General features: G+C 39.9%; 1 protein-coding gene across 1 annotated transcript in view; it reads left to right on the forward strand.

Moving 5' to 3' along the window:
- The first annotated feature begins 2,750 nt into the window (after positions 1 to 2,750).
- The window catches only part of KAZALD1 (Kazal type serine peptidase inhibitor domain 1), a 34,326-nt gene continuing 12,432 nt past the window's right edge, over positions 2,751 to 24,644 (forward strand). The window contains exons 1-3 of the mRNA XM_075215165.1: positions 2,751 to 2,907; positions 10,193 to 10,800; positions 18,770 to 18,930. Of these exons, the coding sequence (XP_075071266.1) occupies positions 10,302 to 10,800; positions 18,770 to 18,930 (660 nt within the window). The 5' untranslated portion in view covers positions 2,751 to 2,907; positions 10,193 to 10,301. The remainder of the gene's footprint in view (positions 2,908 to 10,192; positions 10,801 to 18,769; positions 18,931 to 24,644) is intronic.

Genomic DNA, 24,644 nt, shown 5'->3' on the forward strand with positions numbered 1-24,644 from the left:
ATTACTTTGTACAGGTTCCTGCTCTGTCTAGTGAGAATCCTCCATAAAACATGACGCCTGTCATATTTACAATATCTGTTTGACCTCTCAACAGGAGTCCCTACAGATTGGAAACACAGCTCCCAACAATACCGGTTATTTTCATAGCTGATAATAGTGGGGTTATGGACTTACTGTCAGTGACGAGACTTTGGCCATTAGAATGTGAAAGTTTGTTTTTCATGTTGCCCATTTCTTTGAATTATTGTTGACAAATGTTTTATTGCTTCTTGCAACAGTCTTATACTTTTATGCATAGGGTCATTGTTGTTGACCAGAGACCAATCTGGATTTTACAGTTTAGTATATTAATGAGGGACACGACAATAAATGAATAATTGTGGTATGAAACCAGGTATTTTCAAAGACAATGGTAATAAAACTTTGCTTTTAGTCTATTAATTAAAATAAAGAATGTCTCCAAAAATCCAATTATAAATGAAATTTAAAAATCATTCTAACACAATATGCAGAATTTATATGGTATATCTACTTTCCAACATTTATGATAGACGATGCGGGACAAAGTCCAATGCTGCTTTGCGGCATCACATGCACGAGAAAGGGCCTGGAATGCATGGAAATGAAGAGGCATTACCCATCACTGAATTGTCAAAATGTCCTGTAACACGGGACATCAGGATTGTCCCCCCTATATCGGGACAGTTGAGAGGTATGTCATCATTCTTTATTTGTAATACACCACAAAACAGTGCTGGACAGTAAGAGTTACAAATCATACAAAGTCAAAACCCACATAAAACAGTACAAGTGCATAAGAGGTTGACAAAGACAAAGGGTAAAGAGGAACCTGTTTGTGAGAGCGTACAGTATAGAGGGAGAGGGCAATGCTGAGATAACAGGAGCTAGTAGGACTGGATATCGGTCTGGAGCTGGTAGAACATGGGGGTAGCACAAGCTATAGTTGTCCCGGAATTGCAGAGATGGCCACTTACTGGTATTAGAGCAAATGAACAGGGAGACGCGGAGTCTAACATACCCCCGGTATTCACCAGAGACCTCCGCAAGGGAGTTTGGGCTTAGCTGCAGAGGTTATGCAGGTTGAAGTTCTCCAAGACAGTCACCAGTGTAGCAACAGTAGTAGACAGTCATAGTCAGACGGTCCAGGTCAAAGCCAAACGAGCAGAGCAGCACACAGGGAGGAGTAGTCAAGTCAAGCCAAATAATCAAACCAGCCGAGCAACAAGGTACCAATTCATAACACAGGAGAGTAGTAGAAAGCAAGACAAGACAGAAGCGAAGAACACTGGATCAGAAGTTCCAGGAGATGCTGGAGTAGGGAGTGAATCAATACTCTGGCACCCTAATGGTGTCAGAGGATTCTATATATATATTAAGGTGCACCTTGATTGGGTTATGGAGATTCCGGGGTCAGATACGCTGACCGCCTACAGGTGTGCGGGGATAGCGTCCCGTTGCCTAGCAACAGGACGCAAGTGAACTGAGCATGTGCATGCATAGCGTGTAAGGGAACAAGGGATCGCCTGTCGGGAAGGTGCAGGCGCCCGTCTCCTTCACCAAGTGTCAGTGCGGATACGACGCCTGACAATAGTGAAGATGTGAGTTTTGAGAGAGCTCTTGAAGGATTGAAGGTTGGTTGAGAGTCTGGTCAGTCAGGATATGGAGTTTCATAAGAACGGGAGCAACATGGGAGAAGTCTTGTAGGCAGGAGTGTGAGGTGGTTACCAGAAAGGAGGAGAGGCGCAGGTCAAATGCAGATCGAAGAGGGCAAGAGGGAGTGTATCTTGAAATGAGGACAAAGATCTATGAAGGAGAAGAGTTGGTGAGGGCTTTGAAGGCCAATTCTTTAGGAAATAGGGAGCCTGTGTAGAGATTTGCAGAGTGGTGCAGCAGATGTGGAGTGCTGAGAGATGAAGAGCAATCTAGGACAGATTAAAGAAGGGAAATAGGGGTGAGGAGAAGGCCAAATAGTAGGAGGTTGCAGTAGTCAATTTGGGAGATAATGAGAGAATGAATAAGGATTTGGATGTCCTGAGTGAGAAAAGAGCACATTCAGACAAGGCAGTCAGAGAGTTGAGGATGAAACCAAAGCAGTGGGCTTGGGGAACAAGGGAGAGTGTGATGTCAACCACGAGGAAGACTAAAGAAGGAAGGAAGATGATGAGCACTGTTGTTTTAACTCAAAATACTGACTGGATATGTAAATATACAGAGGCATATTTGCACATATACAAATGGCCAAAGTTTGCGTTCAACTCTAAGTCATCCCCATAGTTCACTTCTTGGAGACATTCTCATTTTAATTAATAAAATAAAAGCTACGTTCGCACTCTACTACCACAAGATTAAATAAAGTCAAGTAATGAAATAGTAAGCTTTCACTATACCATTACTATGTAATAACTCTGCCAAATTCCCTCTAACTTTGCAGTCAAGAGTCTGGGAAAAACAATGATGTGATGACCTATGGATGTGACTGCTACCAGTGACAATGACAATTCCACCAAAGACCTGTAACAATGCAGTGTGTTCTAGACACGTAGGAGCATAGAGATCCAACATTTCTCCCGTATTCCTTTGTAGTAATAGCAGAAAAGAGCAGAGAGAGAGATCTGAACAGTGGTTTGTGGATAGGGGGATGGGTCTGGGAGGAATCACATTTCAGCTTGACATCACTACTTCTCATTCAAACAGGGGACAGTATAAAGGGTATTGGAAACGAAGTCTCACACTGCAGAGGTTGTAACCCTTCAGCACATCAGTGGTAGAGAAAGCGACTGTCTGCTTCACTGCAGACACCTTCCAAATAACAATTCAATTCTACTGCCAGACAAACTCTGACATAGGACTGCCAGCTGTACCATCCTGGGAGAGACTGTGCAGCAGGTAAGGGCACCCACTGCCAAGCTGCCTTTTGTGTTACATATAATATTTATCACTGGGCTGCGTCTGTGCTCCTTCCAATATAGCAAGTATCACTTATAAATGAAATTGCATCTCTGTAATCCATTTGTCTCCCATCTTCTTTGCTGTGAAACATATTGAATGTTCCAGATTTAGAAACAGAGCTGGTAAATTAATATAATAATGAAACCCTTTATGTACATAAAGTATCATATGTCTCTATAAGATACATATGATTGCTCTGCAGTGATATTTTTTCCTATCTGAAACATAAACAACAATATTAAAACTTTATATTGTTTTTGTTTCCAATTAATCCTTAATAACCTTGATATACAAAGATTTTCAGCATGTCTTGATTCTGTTACGCAGATAACTAGTTCTAGAGACCTGTTTAAGACTATCATATCCAATACTTTATATTACAGAAAAAAGGGACATTGTAAGAACGAAGTTATGTCTTTGATGAATTACATCGCAGCTGTGACATCTTCGTATATTTATTCTTGTTTGTTCTTTGTAGTTTATACTATTTTTTTGTGTTGTAGTATTACATACATTTCTGTTGTTGATGTCTTTCATGGTCATCATTCCATAGTGACACAAGTTATAAGTGTAAGATAAGATAATATCTTCCAGTACTGCAGCATAATTTCGCAGTGCCATTAATGTGTGAAACGGTGATCAGCAGAACTGTGAATATGGATATGTTTATAAATGACGGGTGAAAGGTTTGGTAGGAGAATGAGAATATAATCACAGTATCAGTCATGTTCCCTGCACTCTGCAGTATACAAGAAAGTAAAATAATTTTCTGCTTTAAACTAACTCTCCATACCATGGTGAAATCTTATAGAGAAACCTCTCTGTAGATTGACAGCTGTGCTATATATTGAGATCTCATATAATCCTAACAAACCAAGGCTTACCCTAGAACCATATATGTTTCATGTTAGAGGTTATCTATTATTTGATGCTATTTTAGTAGTACTTTAAAACTTTTGTAGATAAGGGGAATGTAACACGAGTGCATTTGCCTTCCAAGCAGTTGGACATGTTCCTCTATGTTCCTATACCTGCAGCTTTCAATTAAAACCAGATGTGCAGGGTTTCCCGAGCAGACTGCCAATCATGTCACTTCTTGAAAGTTTAGTACTTTACATAACTCATGTAGACGTTTTATTTTGGTCCTTGAAATAGCGTTTTTTCAAGCTGGATGGAAAAAAAATGTCCTAATTTTAATCAAATGAACTTCAAAGTGTTGTTCTTTCCATCACTGGGTATTTTATTGTTTCCTTTCTATTTTACGCAATGAAAGGCGTGCAATATGCAAAGTAGTTACTGGTTGTATAGGCAGAAATGTAAAGACTGGGAAGAGAGGCCACCTTGAACAGTCTTACACTCCAGTTCCCCCATTATTCCTTGCCAAATTCAGCACACTGTTGGCATCATTAACTGGAAATTGGGCCTATAGGATGCCAATGGATACTGGTGCCAGACAGCAAATCTTCACTTAGTTTGTGAATACAGTTCCAGCTTTCTCTGTGCAGCGCAACTGAGCATTAAAAAGTTTTTGTGACTCTTTTGTGAGTTGTTTCCGGTGAACAGCTGTGCCGCACTTTGCACCATTGTTCTTGACTTTGCTCACTAAGAAGGAAGATTTTATGAAGACATGCATTTCATATGCAAATTTTCTGTTGTGCCTACCGTAGTGCAATAAAATTAGATTGCAAAAACCCATGTGTGCAGGTTAACTAGATGTCATTCCTTAATGTGCACACTGTTGCATACGTTATGTGCAGTTCCAAAGGCTTTGTTTTTAATGACATCTTGGGGGTGCACTTAACTACTTGCCTGGGACCATGCAGAGCCGTGCAGGAGGCTTAGCTTGGCAGGATCATAGGTCTGATCTACTTGTGTTTGTTTGCAATAATCATATTTTTTCCTGAGCTTTCACTGTTGACTAGAAGAAACACACTGCTCCTGTTGCATATGCTCTGCTCTAATTTTCCAGAAGAGCTTGTATTAGGGTCAGCGCAGCTTCCTGTACAGCACTAGGTAGGAGGGATAGCCCTTGTTCACATATGTTTGCAATGCGCATGAACTCCTGAAGAAGTCAGGGGCAGTCAGTAAGACAATTGAGCTACTTATTTATCACCTCCATTCCCATACATGACAGCAGTCCCAGAATTCATCAACCAAAAGGGGGCATAGCTGTCTGAACGCAGGTGGTTTGCCGGATCTGGACACTGGTTGGACCAGGGATGTGATTAATGTTGTCATGATATTGGAAAAGATGGCAGGTATGTCTTACATAAAAAAAAATTGTAATGTCAGATGGACTGCCAACCTATTGAATGTTCACAATCATTTGCCATACTTTTTCGTTCATAATGTTTCTATGGGGAAATGAATAATTGAAAAGATCATGTAGACGCATATATTTGTGCTGTAGTTGTATCAAACTCTATCAAATTTATGGTAGGGTTTGTTTTAATTTTTCCTTAGAAGGGTTGTAATGCAAACTACATCTGCATTCTATGCAGGAGTGATCTGTTTTATATATGGAATACATATGGTTCCATACCTAGAATTTTCTTGTAACACGGTGTTAATAGAAATGTTAGCATGCTGCCCAACTGTTCCTCTTTTGGACCAAATTCCATATTCATAATAGTCTTAACTAACTAAAGCACAGGCTGTTCCAACTGGAACAGGCTGCCCCATTTACTTCCAGTTGCTATTTGGCTCCAAGATGTATAAATACATCTTAGGTCTTTATTAGGTCTACATATTAGGTCTTTAAGTGTTTTTGGTGTTTGTCAGTTTGAATAGTACACTGTATTATGTAATCATCTGTACCCTAATGTGTTCTGGGCTGCTTACATGAGTTAGAATTGTAAGAAAACAACAATTATGCACTATAACTACCCATATTTGTTCCTTTTTGGACATTTGAAATGTTGGCATATAAGTCTTTCAAATACGTTTTTCTTGTACTTTCAATAAAAAAAGTACTATATTAGTGCTATTTGGGAGGAGAATATGAAAAATGGTTCCAGTTTCTTTACAGTTATTTGTTTTAACTTAAAGGATTACTGTATACACAATTTTGTACAGTAATAACACTAACTTATCTTCGATTTAGTCATTTCTGTAAATTCAGTTTTGGGTGGAATTACCATTTATTAGTTAGTCCTAACTAACTGAGATTCTATATTTCTGATAAAACAAGGCAAATTGGGCTCCTGGCAACAGTGACAGCAGGGTTCAATTAACTATGGTGCTAACAGAATTATTTGCCAGGCTTCTTCTACAAAAGAGTCTCAACAACCCCCTTCTCCCTTACCCAAAAACAACATTATTTCTGTTACCTGTTTAAATCAAATAAAAAATAAAATAGATACTTAGGTTAATACATTTTAATACCCTTGATGACAGATAGCATTCAAACAGCCAATAAATTAAATATAGTCTGATCCAAAGGAAAGGGATACAGGCCCAGGGACTGATTGGTAAAACTACAAGATATGCCTAGGCTGCACTACAGAACTAATATTCCATTGTATTAAATGTTGTCACTATTTTTGTTGATTTGTTAGGCGTCACAGTGCCCAGACAGTGGAAAAAACAGGGCACACATAAAATATGGACAAGCAAGGTGGACATAGTAAATCATAGTTTATTATTTAATACATATCACAGGAGAGGCTAGAACCATGACCACAATTCTAGAGGCAGCAGTGATGAGTGGTGACTAACAGGGTAAATGACTAGCAGCAAGCAGGATATGGTGATTGCAGTGGGAATTGCTGATTGGTGCATTACACTTCTTCCTGCAATTAGTTCATGTTGATACAAGCAATAGTATGTGCCTATATTGGGGGGGGGGTATATTGCAAGCGCCGCCATTCAAATCTTCTACAAAAATGCACATTAAGCTTCTCAGTGCTGATGTTTTATAGATTCAATGCAGAAGTATGTCTACATTTCCAAAAAACAATATATGGATAGTTATACAAAGTCAAGCTAACTTGTTTCTAGGAATGATCTGTATTTCTAGCTCGCAACCCCCACAACGTTTATAGACATTCCTTTTCTCTCAGCTTTTAGGCTGTTGAGATAGTAACATAAGATAATTTAACAGTGTAGAAGATTGTATATATAAAACAGAGTTCTGAAAGTAAAAACTGAGCTGTCGGAATCCGTTAAAGGTCACCGAGGTCATGTCCTAAAGTGACACAACTGTTAGAGGTTATATGAAGGCTTTCATTCTGCGCTGCTTCCAAGTCTGTGTTCTCCCTACATAATAACATGAAAGTATAACAAGTTTATTGAATAGGTTTCAGAAAATAGATTTTTGATCATAGTCTAGAAAGGCAGCAAAGGCGTAGCCATAAACCTCTCTTCCATTTTAAACATGTTACAGTAACACTAAGGGGATAATATATAACACAACACCCTTATTGTCTGTCAACACTACCTGATTTGCCCTTACAGTCCTTTTAAGTATGTCTAATTTTCTGTGACGTTCTTCAGTCATGTTCTGCATCTGATCTTGAATATGATTTTGCAAGCCATACATACAATCAGTGCATCAATGTTTTACATGCATTCAATTAGGTGATTTCATGAATTCAAGGTAGGACATTTGTATTTGCCATGGGCCTCCAGATTTCATGGGGATTTCGGAATCAGGCTTACCCTTATCGTGGCATAGGTTGCAAATTTTACCTCTCTGAAGTTTTCCTGTCTGGTTACAGAATGCTAAAAAGTTTCAGTTGAATGATGAGGGCCTGCACAGTCATCGACCTTGGGATGCTTAAGTGGCATTCGTCAGGCAGTGACTTTATTTAGGTGTCATATTGTACTAAGACAAATTAAGTGACATGAAAGACAGCAGGTTTAGATTTTTAATTGGAGAAATTGATTTGGTGCTCCGAATAATCAATGATTCCCCAGTGTTGCTCTTTAACGATGATTAAGTCTATGGAAGTGCCAGATAGAATGTTTCTGGGCCCATGCTTAAATATACTGAAATACGCTATTTCCATAGAAAAACAGTATCATATATCTGCAGCTTACTTTTGTAGAATCATCTTTCACTCAGGTTCTCGACCAGAAAACCAATGACACTCCACCCAAGTCTTAGTTTTATAAAGACCCAGATCTTTACACCCTCTCAGATATCCAGGATTGGACAATAGACAACTGTTGGTGTTGGGGTTTACCACTATTGGCTATTGGGAAAAAGGATTTAAAACTTTATTTCCTAGTAATTCCTACAAATGAGACAACCAGTCAATACTTCACTCCTATTGGATACCTAATTAAATCTATTTAATTGAGTAGAGTTTCCTGACCACCTCCTTTGAATGCCTGCTCACTAAGCGCTATTCCTCCCTGTAGAAGTTTATAGGTTTTAATCTTAATTGCCATATAAAGCTGAACGTGCTTCTTTTTGTTCACAGCCATTTATTTCTAGCTCTGGCCTTCATCACCTTATGTTCTGTTTAGGGGGAGCTCATACTGATTTATAGATGTGACCCCCCTTTATGTAAATAAAGGCAGATTCCCGCTGTTCTGTGGATTGTCTCTTATATACAACAGAGACTCAATGAAAAGAGATTTATCTTTAGTGTCACCTCCAATGCCACGGGCAATAAATAATTGAAAAAGACAAATGTCACTTGGTAACTGTATTCCTGCACTTGGATTCTTACAATGGTTAATGGGGAACAAATGTCAGTTAAAGCAACTTAGAGGAATTCAGATCTGAGTCTCGGCATTGTCAGTAAGAAGTATCAGAATATTCTTGGCACATCTCTTAGACATATAGCTAAGGTATAGCTAACAGTGGCATCAGCCACACTCTAAATATAGAACGGGCATCTGTCTGTCTGTTGTGTCCGGTTTTGGTTAGACTAAGTACTCAAGTCTCAGTGGTGCACATATACAGTATACACATTTACACATTTGCTAGTGTTCCAGACTCAAAAGATGTTCTCTATGAAAGAAGCAATGAATGTCAACACTAAATTATTGATTGAGAGCTCTGCAATCACTCAACAAGCCGCAGTGCTTATGATATAATTAGGCAAAGGTTCAAGTTATACTACATGAAGAATGCCATAAATCACTGTGACCCCGTGTACGCACTATTTTAGTGTTTCTTCAAAGTGAAATATTTCCCATAGCACGTGAGGCAAAATGATTGCTGGGTATGTTGTGGAGAATAGTATATAAAGCACGGCCTTATAGTCTCTATGGATTAACCTAAATTGTCATTTGTGTGGTACTAATATAAGTTGAATTCAACCAGGGATGCAGGTTTAACTGATTAGTTGTATAAGCATATGAACTCATAGCTTCTTGATTAGTAACATGATGTAATCAGCAGAAATGTGTTTTAAGGGACTTATTCATTAAGAAAAGGAAAGCACAAAAAAAGAAGTAACTTTGCACCTTGGCAAAACCATGTTGCATTGGAGGGGGAGGCACATTTAAAATATAATTGCAGATTTATAGTTGGGGTATGGCATGTCCTAGATCAACTTTAAATTTTAGGGTAGATATAAAACTATCAAGTATTTATGGGCTACATGAAAAAGCAGCCAGTATTTAACTTATGTGAAAAATAATAAACTATTTTGCACCCCCTGCATTGTAACATGGGTTGTCCCAGAGAAAATATACTCCTTTTTTTTGCCTTACTTTCCTTAATGAATCAGGCCATAAATGTTTAGTGTCATTTTCTAAACTGCACTGGAAGAATCCCTACACTTATTGGTTACTATGGGTTACAGCACATGTGTGACACTTGCAGAACATCTCCTTTGCCCTGTCCTATAATACTTTACTGATTGTGAGGTTAATCTCTGTTTAGTTCTTCATAACTTCACCGTGTTTCACTTGAAAATAAAAATAAAAGTTGGAGATTTCAACTTGAATTTTAAGTCAGCAATGTTAAGAATTTACGCTCAAAGAACCCCCTTTAGCTCTGGAGGATAGCTCACCATACAATAAGTGGTTAAAATAAATAAACAGCAGATATATAACATTTTACTGCATGCTTCATGTGGTGTTGGGAATTTTCTCTCCTGCAGTAGCTATCTCTGACTACTGTATGACCAAAGAAATTTCCTAGGCAATTGATGTCTCTTATTTTCTGGGAAACACGGCATCAGCAGAGCTGAATTTATATGAAATGCAATATAAAGACTGTTCTTGTAACAGGGAATCAAAGAAACATTTCTTTTCTTTTCAGATTCAGTTTGCCAGAAGTATTAATTACTTAATTGCAGAAATGCAGAAATTCAAGCAATGATCCCGCAAGTGATGGAGTTTGGCTGTGCAGTCCAGGACAGCTCGTGAAGATGTTTCAATGTGCCACAAGTATCTGTCCGGAACTGTTCCTCTTGCTATATCTCAGTTCTCTCCAACTAATACCGGGTTTGGCATTACCGAGTGCTCCTGACTACCTACAACGTGGCTGGCAGAGATTGTTAGAGGAAGGAGAGAGCTGTATGGACTGTAAGCCAGAAGAATGCCCACCACCACGTGGATGCCTTGCTGGGGTCGTGCGGGACACCTGTGATTGCTGCTTGGAATGTGCCAATTTGGAAGGGCAAATATGTGATTTGGACAACACCAACCACTTCTATGGGAAATGTGGAGATAACCTGGAATGTCAATTGGACATGGGTGACCTAAGACATGGAGAGGTGCCGGAACCTCAATGTGTCTGCTTAATTAGCACAGCTGTGTGTGGATCTGATGGAAAGACCTATTCCCAGCTGTGCAAATTCCAGGAGGTGTCCAATGCACAACCAAAGCGAAATCTTACAGTTGTCCACGAGGGGCCATGTGAATCAGGTATAGTAAACATTACCATTACACAGTGATTGTCCAGCAATTTGTATGTTTCAATGTTTCACTATATCAACAATTTGTTTACCAGTTAAGGGAAGCTCAATTGGCAACTCTACTCCAAGCACCATGTTCTCAATTTGTTCAGAAATACTCTGAGCCTGGTGCTTCTCAGATTGCAATAACCAGTTAGCCTGAAAGTAACTCTATTTAAATAACTAAATAACTCTATTTACCTATAATTATTATATACCATTCAGCAAAAGATTTATTTATTTATTTATTTTAGCCCTTTAATGATGCGTAGTATTCTGTGCTTCCTAAATAATTATTTGGTTCAGACATATGTACTTTGTATGAGTGAATTATATCTATATATATACTGTATATGCAGTGGTCGAAGTAGAAATTTGGAACTGGCAGTATGGAAAATGTAACTGAATGTCCCCCGAAGCTTTAGGTAATTTAATAGGTTTAAATGATTTTTAACCCTAATTTTAGATTCTTATTAATACTATTTAGTAAAATACAAACATATAGTGATGGGAAGCTATCCACACTGTGCCTCGTAACTCCCTCATATCTCACATGATAATGGCCACACACACACAGGCACCTACACACACACAGAACAGAACAGAAAAATATTTACCTTCCTGTGTCATGAGATGAATGCTAAGCATGACATGTGTAAGAAATAAACAGGAGAACTAAACGTTTTCTTCACTCTGATGAGAAGTTCCTAAACAGACCATTCCTCAGAACATCACTTTCAGGCGAATTAACTTCTATCTTACAGTCGGTCACTGTTACTAACTGAATTAAAATAGATGGCAGACATTTTTCTAGAGACCAAAATGCACTTAGACCTATGCAAGTAGCTCACCCACTATGGCTTCTGCATTGGAGACAAACAATTGATCACAAATTGGTGAGCTGTGGGAAGAAGTTCTAGTATTTATATATATATATATATATATACAGTGCTGGTAATTCATCATGCCCAGTTGTAGATTTTCCTGCATTCAGACGATTAGTGGATAGTTCCAGCCATCCACTATTTAGTGTACTAGCAGCCATCTACTGGATATGACATCATATCCAGTAACTGTCCAGCCTGAAGGTAGCCGTGAGACAGGCAGAGGATACGCCACGCCTGCATAATTTGTGTCACGTCAATTTTTCAGTTAACGTGGGATGGTTGAGCTTGGGCCTCTTGTTTGTGTTTGCCCCCCAGGCTAAAAGTTGATAGCTCTCCCCTGGGGCCAGGACAAAGATATAACTTCTGTTCTCTAGTCTGTGTGTAAACCTTCGATTCCAGTAGTAGGTGCTCATACAGAAGCACATGGCTGCCATTTTCTTTAGGGCTTGTCTGCATAAGCAAAATACTTGTATATGCCCAGTACATACTGCTGCCAATGGGTCTTTTGCTATGTACAATATCCACAAGGACATCAGTGAAACAGGAATGAGAAAATAATGCAACACCACTGTGAACTACTGTGTTTATCCAGTGAGTATTCCACTCATGTGAATGATCCGCAGACTGTGTAACAGTTGGGGCTGAGTTACCCCTGGGCAGGCAATACTATATTTTCAGTTGTACTTAATATAGGACAATACCCTCAATGTGGATTCTCTTCATGAGCCAAATATTTTTATGAACCATTAAATTCACTGTCGAGTAAAAGAAAACATCTCTATTAATTTATTGCAGGACATTCCTTGTACCTATTAGTCTTCATGCTAACACATAATTAGTAACAGATCGCACCTCACAAAATAGCACTATGTTCATTCCCCACCATAAGATTAAAGAAATAACTTGGTTTGCGGAATAATAAAAAGGCAGTAGTAGCAAGTGGTGTCAATCAAGCCTACAAAACACTTCATACTTTTATAGTAAGAGTAAAATATACACAAACCATACAGCATGTATGTCATTTAACAGGGGAAATGGAATTATTTGCTTTAATCATAGTATATTTAGTGTCTGCAATGCATTAAAAAAATAAGCCTTTTTTTCCATCTTTCTAATCACTCACAGATGTAGAATTGTAAATTCCTGCCACTTCCACCAGGCCGGCTTTTCACTAAAATCATTTGGTGTCAAGAGTCAGCCATAATATACAGCTAAGTGCACTTCCCAGCATATAAACCACAAGGGGACAGTACCCACAATGCTCTATTGAACATTTGGAATGTGTGCACAGTTGTAGAATTAAACATTTATCCCGAAGATTTATTATTTTCTTATTCTGATTGGGTTTCAGACATAAATGTGTTCTATACAGTTCTGATTAGGTCGCAAAGATATTTATGAAGAGCAAAATAGGCGATGTGTGGTGTAAAATCATCCTTGATGACACCACACTTTGCCTCGTTTTTCATTGGTGGCCTAGAATCCTGCTAAATTACGTGTTTGTGGAGCAAGATTATCATCATCATCAGCAGCAGCTATTTATGTAGCACCACTAATTCCGCAGCACTGTAAGGATAACTCACTCACATCAGTCCCTGCCCCACTGGACCTTACAGTCTAAACTCCCTAGACATACACACAGACCAGTTGGGAGTTATTCCTTCTGATACTTTAAGTGAAAGGGATTTAGAGTTGGGAGCAAATCCAGCAAGAAGGTGCCGTTTTTCACCTTGGCATAACCATTTTGCTCTGCAGTAAGAGCAAACTTAGAGTTGGGAGTGAGAGCTCAACTCTAAACTCAAAATTACGGTGTTAAACTAGAGTTGCCCAGTGTTTGGAAGTTGGAGAATTGGGAGAAGGTGTGCACTAGAACGGACTTGGCCATGCATAACAGGGTGAGGCCATGCCCCTCAGGCAGTGTCCAGGCCAGATGTCCCTATTGAGAAGGAGACACAGAGACAACAAATGAGGACTATCCCACCTAAATTGGGAGGTGGGAGAGAAGAGAAAGACAGGAGTCTGATGCAGGAGCCATTGGCCATAGATCTAATCTGGAGTTTTCCCGGTAGGCCGATGGCCCCTGTTCTTAGGTATTACATGGTGAGTCTGCTAGTTGCCATATTATTGTGTTGAATCATTATATCCGTTAGCTAGTTCCAAAGCTGTTGAATCTGCACATTTGTTAAAAACTAGTTTTACTTTTTTCTGTGCAGTGTTTTTATCAATCCGCAGCAGTTTGTTGCACTCCAACCTCTGTGTATAATTATGTTTGCCTTCATAATTTCACTACAACTGATGCTGTGGATTCAAGATCTCAAGGTACACTCCTGATATATATCTAAAAAGTGTAGTAAGAGAAAGAAGAGGAGAATAAAAAGTACAGCCTGGACCCAGACACAGCAGTGCCAAGGCAAGAGAGTGTTTGGTCAGATCATGGCCGGTTATATGGGGAACATTGATGCTTTTGATGGTGCCAATGAAGATTAGATGTTATCTATTGAGAGGCTGGGACAGTATTTTGCCTATGACATTGACATTGAGGAGTTGATTGACTTTTGTTTCTAGTAAGTGCCATTGAGGTAAAGGCCTATGAGTTACTATGAAGTTTAACTACCCATGAGAACCGGAAAATAAGTCTTTTTCATATGCAAATGTGCAAATTACATAAGACCATTTGTCGCCTAAACAACTGATGATTGCTGAAAAATTCATATATCATAAATGGAACCAAAGCGAAGGAGAGTCCATTGCTGCTAATGTGGCAGAACCAAAGAGACTGTCTGAACACTGTCAATTTGGGAACAGGTTAAATGGTGCCCTAACAGATTGGTATGTGGAATTGCTACTGAAACAGACAGATGAGGCTTTTAACAGAAACAGATGTTACATCTGAACTTGCATTGTAAGATGCGGTGTCTAGAAAACATCAGGTAGAGATGTCATTGATTTACAAACCAAAGTAAAGACTGGTGGTTGAAGTAACAAAGGTGAACCAGGCAACCACAATGCAGGCTGATATGTTCTATCGCTCTAGCAGAGGCTCACACACACCCCATGGGAATACACATTCAAGAATGAACTCTGTAGAAAGTGCAACAAAAAAAGGACATAGAGGCTGCTGTGCATTGAAAATAAGGAAGATATTACAGAGGGAAAACTGTAGAGGGAAACAAGTCTGATACTGATAGTGTAAATGAACTGGCCAGTGTAAAACTTTTCAGTGTAAAAAACTAACATGGTCAAATAGTGGAAATTAAATTGTACATGGTATCTACTATATATGTTATGTCTCAGTGTGAATATGAGCAACATTTTAAAGAAAACAAACTTAAATCGGAGGTATTACTGAAAACATACATGGGGAGAAGATGGTTCCATTTGGTGTAATGCCAATAATGGTTCAAAACAATGACCAGTAGTGTTTGGTCTTGTAAATTGTTAAAAAGGAGGTACAGAGATTTGGGGGGGAGAGTGGCTGTCGAAAGTTCAGTTAGTCATTAAAAAATCTAATCCCCTGGCCTTAGATATGGTTCTGAAACAGGCAGCAGCTATTTTCCAAGATGAAATTGGAACTTTAAAACCTATTAAAGGAAAATTTGCGCTTACAGAAGAAGCCACTACCTGGTACCTTAAGGCGCTTCCAGAACCCTATGTAGTCCGGCAGAAGGTCGAAGCCGAGTTTGAAAGTTTGGAGAAGACTGGAGTATTGTCCAAAGTGGATTGGAGTCCTTGGGCAACAAAAACTGTTCCTGTAGCCAAGAAAAACAGCATAGTGAGAGTATATGGTGATTTCAAGGTCACTGTCAACCCCATTTTACCCCAAATTGAAGATAACTATGCAAAATTTGTCAGCTGCACAAAGGTTTGGTAAAATTGACCTAGCAGAAGCTTGACTGCTCACCATAATTAAACATAAATACCTATACCGCTATTATTGGCTGGTGTTTCTCTGCACTAGCCATCTGGCAGCGAACCATGCATCAAATCTTAAAGGAAATTCCCGGTACTCAGTGCTATCTTAATGACATCATTGCAATGGGAGCATTAGATAAAGAACATTTAGAGACCCTGAAGATGATCCAACAGCAGCTAGAACGGGTTATGTGTCAAACAGGACAAGTGTGAGTTTTTGTAAAACATCTGTTTCATAATGTGGACACACCATTGATGCTCAAGGACTTCACAAATGTCAAGAGACAGTTCAGGCAGTCTCAAAAGCCCCACAACCACAAGATGTCTCCCAGTTGCGACACTTTCTGGGGTTCATCATTTATTACAATAGATACTTGCCAAAAACAGCGCTCCACTCATTATTGCGGTTCTTACCAGGTGGTCAGAAATGGGCGTGGTCAGCAGAATGTGAACATGCTTTTATAAAGGTAAGAGAGCTAGTTACATCTCCTTATCTTAGTGGGGAGAAAGTTGTTAGATAGTGGAATGGTTAATCTGTCATATCACTGTGCTGAATCTGTATATGTTATCCTTTAGCTAGTTCCAAAGCTATTGAATCTGCAAAGTTTGACTACAACCAGTATTACTCTGCTCTGTGTACTGTTTTTACTGTTTTTAACAAGCCACAGCAAGTTTGCAGCACTCCAACCTCTGGGCCTGATTCAAGTTGGAAAGCAAACTGGGCATAAGAGTACACCACTTTTGCAATAAATAACTTTCAGTGCATACAGTACAATGCCTATTGAAAACAAATCTTCAATGTGTAAAGATGAATTAGCTGCATCTGTGTGGACACGCTCTTAATGTATATAGCCTATGTTAGTCCCCCTTCCCTTCCCAGTTGCGCCTTTCAAGTCATAAGGAGTCGTAAGTGTCAGATGCGTGCTTTTCTGAAATGTGGGGAGGCCGGTGTATGCTCAGACGCTTAGAGCAGGGACCTCAAGAGAGTAGAATGGTATTGCTGGGTCTTTACCGAAATTTTTCTATAGGGCCCGGCAATGCCATGTTCTACCTCTGAGTGTGAGTCATTGGTGCTGTGGAGGAACCTGTTTGCGGTGATGGATGGAGGAGGCTCTGGTCTTCTTCACAGCAGTTCCCACCACTGCTGCTTCATGTGAGAAGGTGGGGGGGAGGCTTGGGGCGCACATAAAAAAATGGTGAGGGCATATGAGGATAGAGATGGGAGGGCATATGTCATATATATGCTTCCCCATCCTTCTCCCCTTGTAACATTTAATGCCCATCTTGCTTCCCATTGTTACATGGTTATGGGGCATAATGTATGACAAGGGGAGATGGGGAATTATAATGTGACCCATCACCACGCAATTCTCGACTGCATGTCAAATTTCATTCTTTGTTTTGCTACACCCCTGTAGTGCATGGTGTGCCGATAATGTATGTTTTATATGTAGTTGAGACTGGCATCTGGAATGGGGTACGTACAGCCAAAGGCTGCAGATCATCTTAATCCATCACTGAAATAAAGCGCTCTTTTCTTACAACATATGGCTCTCATTGTGATTTTCCAAATTTGAACTGTGGAAGAAAAACATGAAATTTGTTAACGACAGTAATCTGTACCTGAAATGCAAACATATTATATGAACACACGAAACACTTAAACTTAAAACACAGAATCAAATATTGGTTAATAATGCAGAATTAGCAAGTCCCTCAGCTTTGTGTGGTATAAAGGATTTCAAATTATTCCACAGTATAATGCTACCAGATATGGCTCTATAAAACAAATGAATCCTGAGTGGTTGAATCCTTTGCTCCCTGAGTAAGTTATATGTACGGAAGCTTAAAGAAATAGACAAATGCTGCTTATGTTTACTTTTAAGTGTTGATGCAAACTATGGCTCACAAGCAGGAAGGCCGAGAGGAACCTCGGGTCCTGCTGAAGCCGTTTCTGCGTGAACAGTCTTTGGGGGTGTGGCCATGCAGATCAGTAAGAAGGTATTGGTCCGCACAATCATTTCCCCACCTATTACTCAGCTAAGAATTAAAGCCTTCTCTTACTCTCTGGGTGATGTAAGGTCAGTGCTGTGTTCATCCACACGCCTGCTGTTTTTATCACCTTGAGTAAGTTCTGGGATAAAGGTTAGGTTTAGGCTGTGGAAGAGAAGAGGTTAGGATGCTTGAGGTTGTACCTGGTCTTTTTAAGAAATGGTCTCCTTTACAATGTGCTTTTACCAACCATGTGTAGACTGTGTTCCATTTAAGTAAACAAATGCATTTATTAAGGATATTATATTTTTTGGTTTGTTGAAAGCATTACAGCAGATTTCAAAAACCTTATAATTGTAAAGATTGTTTTTTACTCTAAAAAATAATTAAATGAACCTATTGGCACCTTGTTAAACTAAAAACATACTGTGGTATAGGCTGCACTAAAAATAAGTTGCGATAAAAAAGTTACATTTATGGTTATTGTAATGCTGGCAATAAATGCTGCAATGCTGGTCTGTTGCAGCTAATATTGGACAATTCTTCATGACCAGAAAGATATCGGATAATGAATATAGGATTATTGTCGACCATGTTCATAAATATGGTCGGAAGGTGAACACACATGTCCCCATTAGATCTGTGAGTGTGGTCATCTTCTGGTCAAACTAGCAATGATCTGGCTCGTTAGCCGGAGGGGTAGAACACTGTCCTGTTTGGCCATCTGTGCGCATAGTTAAACCCTGACGGGGGCTCACACAGACAACAAAAAAACAACATAGAGAGAGCTGCTTCTGCTTCTTTGACAGCATTGCGGCTGCTGTATAGTACAGTGCCGCTATATAGGGACACTGTTCTTCGCGGAGGGGAGGGGTTTCTGGAGAACCAGAAACCCCCCCTGCGTGCGCCCCTGTCTGATGCCCAGCAGTTGCACCAAGCAGCAGATTGGAACGTGTATAGCCAGCAAAACTACTTCTAATATGTTTGCATGTGTTGTTTTTTTTATGAAATACCTCCAAATTACAGTAAATAGACACATATTCCATTCTAACATACGTAAGATTATTGAGAATAAATGAAGAGGAAATGTAATTTACAACTATTGTGCCTCAGTCCAAATTCTGAATACACTGTGTGATTTCCCTGCAGCACCTCAGATCCTCACTGCACCCTATGACATCTGGAATGTTACTGGAAAGGATGCAATATTTGGCTGTGAAGTCTTCGCTTATCCCATGGCATCTATTGAATGGCGTAAGGAAGGGTCCGAGATGTTGCTACCAGGCGATGACCCACACATTTCAGTCCAGGTATTTAAACATGAAGTCAATATGCAAACATGTGTATTATACATACATCCACAAATTCCCCATAAAAGGTGAAATCATCGTTAAATCAATGCACCAACATACATCTCGGAGGGTAGGGTCTAAGCAAGCCTAACTAGCTACCAGTTCACGGCCAGTCTTGGGTCCATTTGCACATGTGTGAACCAACAATAGGAGGATTGTGGCAGTACATGTACCAATGCGATCTTTGTCAATTAGTCTTCCCCATTCCTGTAAGTAGACTCTTAAAGGACATAGAGTGAAAAGCCTTTTCTGTTTTTGCCGGAGATAGGGCTCGTTATAGCATTGCCCAGTTTATGAAAAGGGTTACCACCGGTAAGATTTGCCAGCTTTCGCCTGTGAAGGATTCTTGAAGTATTTTCAGGAGAAAGTCTATTTAAGTATTGCTGTGGTACAAGTACCTGTTCTTCAATAGCAAATTAAAAACATTTAAAAGAAATGCTCCATTCTTTGAGTAAGCCGGTTCCTGGGTGCACACATCTGCACAGACTGGCTCGGCAAAGTGGTAAGTTTACCCTTACTGCTCTGGGCCAGTAAAACCAGACTCGGCTGTCCAGGTAATAATTTTTTTCATAAATAGTTACACTTATCTCTGGAGTGCTCTGGCTTTAATTTTAATGCAAATCCTATAATATTTCACACATGTTGCAATGTCAAACGATAGCACATTGTACTCTGTAACCCATAAAGCTCTCCAATAAAAAACATGATTTCACTGACCCATATACTGCCATATACTGTTGTGTGGAAAGTCAGTAGTTTACTGTTTCATTTAACAGAACCCTTCAGGTTAATCTTGAAATGCTTCAACTTTAATAGTCACCATCCACTAATCTTGAACAACTTGATGCCAAAATGCCTAACTCTGGCATTTCTTATGTTCCAGCACACACCATGCACTATATTTAATCTGAATACCTTTCTAATACTAAAAGCTCTGATTCATTCTGTATTTTATATGTAGCCCTTCACTTGTTACTCTGCCTATGATATGTGATGGATTCTGAATAAACACTGCATACTTATCTACTCTCCCAGGATGTCCTGGAGACTCTTGAGTTTCGCGAGTCCCCCCAGACTCCCGGGAGATTAGTCGACCCTTCCAGATCCCGCTTCCCTTTCTTGAGAAGTGAGCAGGTTATTGGTGATGCAGTTAGTTACAAATGGAGTCATCTTGGCTCCGCTCTGTAATGACATGAATTGCGGCATTGAGCAGTGGGGAGTGGAGCTGTGAAGATGCAAATTGCCTGGAGGAGATATAAAAGTTAGGCAGGTATGAAACACACGCCTCTCAATAGTCCTGATTGTGGTGGGACCACCCTAGTCTGCAGACCCCAAGGGGTGCCACATAATCTTAGATAAATATAACTTTGGTTAGGCAGATTGGACAGGGTTTGGTGAATCAGGACAAAGTTAGGGTTTGAGTTTGTCCCAATGTTGAACTTTTAAATGAAGGAGGTTATCGAAATTAATTTTTATGGGGTCCTGACACAAATACACATTATTTATAATCACTTTCTCCAAAGAAACTATAGCACAAACCATATTTATTTTACAATAGTTGAAGGCCGGCCAGCTTATTGATTTCCCTCTTTGTATTTGTTTGGAGTGCCACTAGTATTGATGGTTGATAATTTCCAGCAAATGAGATATGATACAAACTGAAATACGAAGCCAACTGGAGCCAATGGCGAATAAGATAAATAGGTAGTTTTTAGATGTAACATTAAAGGTTTTTGTATTTGTAACACTTTGCAAGTAATGTTTGTCGGGTTGAATTCTTAGGGCTGCATTTGTGAACTTGAATATTTGGGGCTCTATTCATCAAAGAAGAAAACCTCTATCTCCCAGTTTTCACCTGAGATAAGGCTTCTCCCTATCTATCATAGGGTCACTGCCGACGATAACAGTGCTATCACTGGTGGTAGCCCCTGCCAGAGACCCGGCGAAGGCTTCACCATGAGCAGCAAGATGGCAATAGCAGAAGAAATTCAATGAAATAATTCTTTATTAGTTAAATATAGCATTTTTTCAAGTGGGATTTCATTTTTTTTATCTATTTTTATTTTTCAAGGAACCAGCTAACCCCTCACACTGGCCTGGTGAGGCGATGAGTTACTGCTTCCGGCCAGTGTCACCGGGGCATCTGAGTATCTCTCAGCTGCCTCAGCGAGGTTATAATGGTGACAGGTGGTTTTCTATCACTGCGAGGAAGGTAATGGAAAACCAGCCCTATCTCCATTTCATGTAGGTTTAACACTATTCCCACAAAACATATTTGTGGTATTCAGGAGTGAGTAGTAGTGTTAAATATGATATTTGCCATGTTCTTTCATGTTCCAGCACTGCCTGCACCCCCACATAAATGCAGTATGGATGTAGCCTAAGTATATGTACAAGGTTATATGGCGGTACACAAACAGAGCTAAAGATACAGATCTTATATGTGCATCTTTATATATTATAATCACCATAATAAGCTGACCCTAGGTTTCAATTATCCCTATTCTAAGGGGCAGATTCAATTCCCCAAAAATCCAGGCGAGGTGCCTCCGGAACGGCTGCGCATGAATATTTATATACAGAAATGACGCACATTTTAGCTCGCACTCCATAGAGGTGCGAGCAAAAATGAGAGTTAATTTTTACTGCAATACTGATAAAAATGCATGGTTGCAATGTTTTTAGAAACGGCCAAATGTATCTACTCCTAAGGAGGGAATTCAATACCGGCACATTAAACCTATTACCGTTAATACGGAAATTTAACACAGATTCTGAGCCGCGAGCAAAAAGTCGTCTTTGAAATAACCGTATTAACGGTAATTATGCGCACTATTACAGTAATATTGGTAATAGTGCGCAGACTGAGTTACGTTTTACAGTAACGCGACCAATTGAATTCCCCCGTAAGTGTTATTCATGCTGAATTTGGTAGCGGTTGCTCATGACCTATGTAAAGCTCCTGTTTGTAGTCAGAAAGAAAGTGCCATAATTTTACCCTCTGAGGAGAACTCGCCCCAGTGCTTGTTTCTGGTTGTTGGATTAAGTATAATTCGCTGAGTGCAGGAATTGGGCTTGCCACAGCTGAACATGTCATTTTAAAATTACTTTCAAAACCGAAGTTCGCTTTTGTGTAGACAAAATGTTACCTTCAAGAACGAGGCTTAAGACAAATTACATAATGATGCATAAGGTCCCAGAGGAATGCATAGGCTCGCTTTCTTCCAACTACATTTGTATGTTTTGTGGCTACTGCTCACATGGAAAATGCAGAGTCTCTGATACTCTATCATTTTCCAGCACAATGGAGACTTTATACTGTATAACGGGCTCCACTGCTCATACTTAGGGATTTCCTGTCTGTCTAGAAATAAACTTATGCATTTTAGTATATTTAAATTGATGATTCCTGCATTCTGTACATCAGCAGAGATGATTTCATGATTCTCTGCCCTCTGTCTGACTGGGATGTGAGGGTCCTACTGGGAAAGCTACTGTAGTAATAACATCCAACTGTCGAGTCGACATGAATGTAACGTATATAACACACATTTATGTAACTTTTTGACTGCTACCCAAAGTACATTCCCATATGATCTAACATGTCCCAGCTCAACCGATGCAAAATTCTCTGCTGAAGCTCTTTCTATTTATTTTCTCAGTGTATTATATTGTGCTAAATGAATTAATGCTAACATAGCGCATTTGAAAAGGATTTGTCAGTGACTTATATTATTTAATGTATCGGTATATGCAAATGTAAAACCGGGCTGCTCTTTGACTCTCTAACACCACTACCTAACCCTTATATCACCACTCTTTATTCTTGCCCCTTTTATTACTCTCCACCCCCCCACCCCCCCTGGGAGATACCCGAGGAAAGCTCAGGTGGCATCGCAAATAGCTTCTATTTGGCCCGGCCTCCCTCAGCGCTGTTCCACGATTACATAATCACGCTACTGAGACTGGTCCAAAATGACATGATTCATGATGAAGCCAGTCATCAGGGCTACTGTCCCTCCCACTTTCAATAGGAAGTATGCAGGATGCGGGAGAGCTACCCGGAAATCGTGAGTCTCCCGGACATTGCAGAAGAGTAGACAAGTATGTCACTCCTTGCATTGCATTGGACCAGTATAGAGTGTTCATGTACAGGAGGGAGTTACTAGCCAGAGAGACACAGTTCAGTGGATTAGCAGGTGAGAGTGGCCCCCGAGTCCCTCTAGCACCTCCACCCTCCTGTACATCGCCTCTCTCACAATCCTCAGAAACCTCTCCCAGAGAAATGGAGGGTAAGTAAGAGACTAAAGCTAAGTAATCAAACACCATGGGGTCTATGCATCAATAAGATGCGGTGCCGTTTGATATGCATTGCTGCAAGTCGCAGTGATGCATATTTAAACTCGCTTGAATGCATCATGCTGGGGCTAATCTGGGAGCCCCGGAGAAGGGACCCCTCTGCTGCGATCTAATTTCCCTACTTACTGGCAGCCTAGCATTGCCGGTGAAAGGAGGAAGTCCTGTGTGCACGCACTTCTTCTGTAGCGGATTCTATGAAGCCGAAGAGGCTTCAGCAGAATCCCATAGGAAAAGAAAGGTCATGCCATCCTGAGATGGCGTTATCTGTCTGCGCAAGGCAAGGCTTAGCAAAGCTTCATGCATGGCAGAACTTCACAGTCCCTATAGTAATTTTTGGGGACTGCGATGACAAACGTAAAGTGGGTTATGTCAGCAGAAATGTTTGATTTCTTCTGAAATAAGCCCATGATGCATCCTGTGATGGCCATTTAACGGAGAAAACTGCTGTTTTATCCATTTTAATGGCTCTTTGTGCTTTAATGCATAGACCTCCATGTATTTTAAATGAAGTAAATAAAAAACACTGTCATCAAGATGATACTGGTACTCTCTAACATTAAGTAATGTAGTTTACTGAAATTGCAAAATAAGTAGGAGAAATGGGAGTAAATTATTGGATACGCAGTAGAATGGGTTTCATTAGAATATGTGCATTTCGGTGGCTCCAGCTTTCTGTGCTCATGAGAGGTAGACATTAGTCTTCTATGGCTCAAAGGAGTTAAGTACACTAAACTCAAGAACAAATGAAATAGATAAATATTTTCCACTCCGTTTTGTTTCCACAATATCAGTGGAGCCCACTCAATCATGGAACACACTGCATGCCTGGCAATCCAGACCCTCACTTCTGTAGAACATTTATATCAAGGCTTAAGTCAGCATGTTCTCTGCAGCTGTGGTAGGTTCTGCTCTAATGACCCATTTATGATTGATCATCTGCTGATTTAAATTTTTTCCTTGCTCTGTAAATGCTGCTCACAAGCAGAATTTCAGCAAAGTTGTGCTGGACTGTGTGCGAGGGGTTTATAGCTTATAGCTAAGCACATTTTTAAAACAAAATATTTAGCTCATTCTGCATTTGGCTGTTAAGTTTGGCATGTTTATCTGGTGGGATTAAGAGTTCCAGTATTCCCCAACCACCCCACACAGCACTGTCATTATCGTAGCTCTATTCACAGGAGGGATTAAATTCCCCGCGATGTGCCGCTGGACATCGATGATCATCTGTCCTCATTTCTGGGTACTACGGTACCCGAACATCGCTGGTTTTCCAGCGCACCTCTATGGGGTGCATGGAAAACTCATTGAAGATG

The sequence above is a fragment of the Mixophyes fleayi genome, chromosome 6 (assembly GCF_038048845.1).
Source record: "Mixophyes fleayi isolate aMixFle1 chromosome 6, aMixFle1.hap1, whole genome shotgun sequence".
NCBI classification, from domain to species: Eukaryota; Metazoa; Chordata; class Amphibia; order Anura; family Limnodynastidae; genus Mixophyes; species Mixophyes fleayi.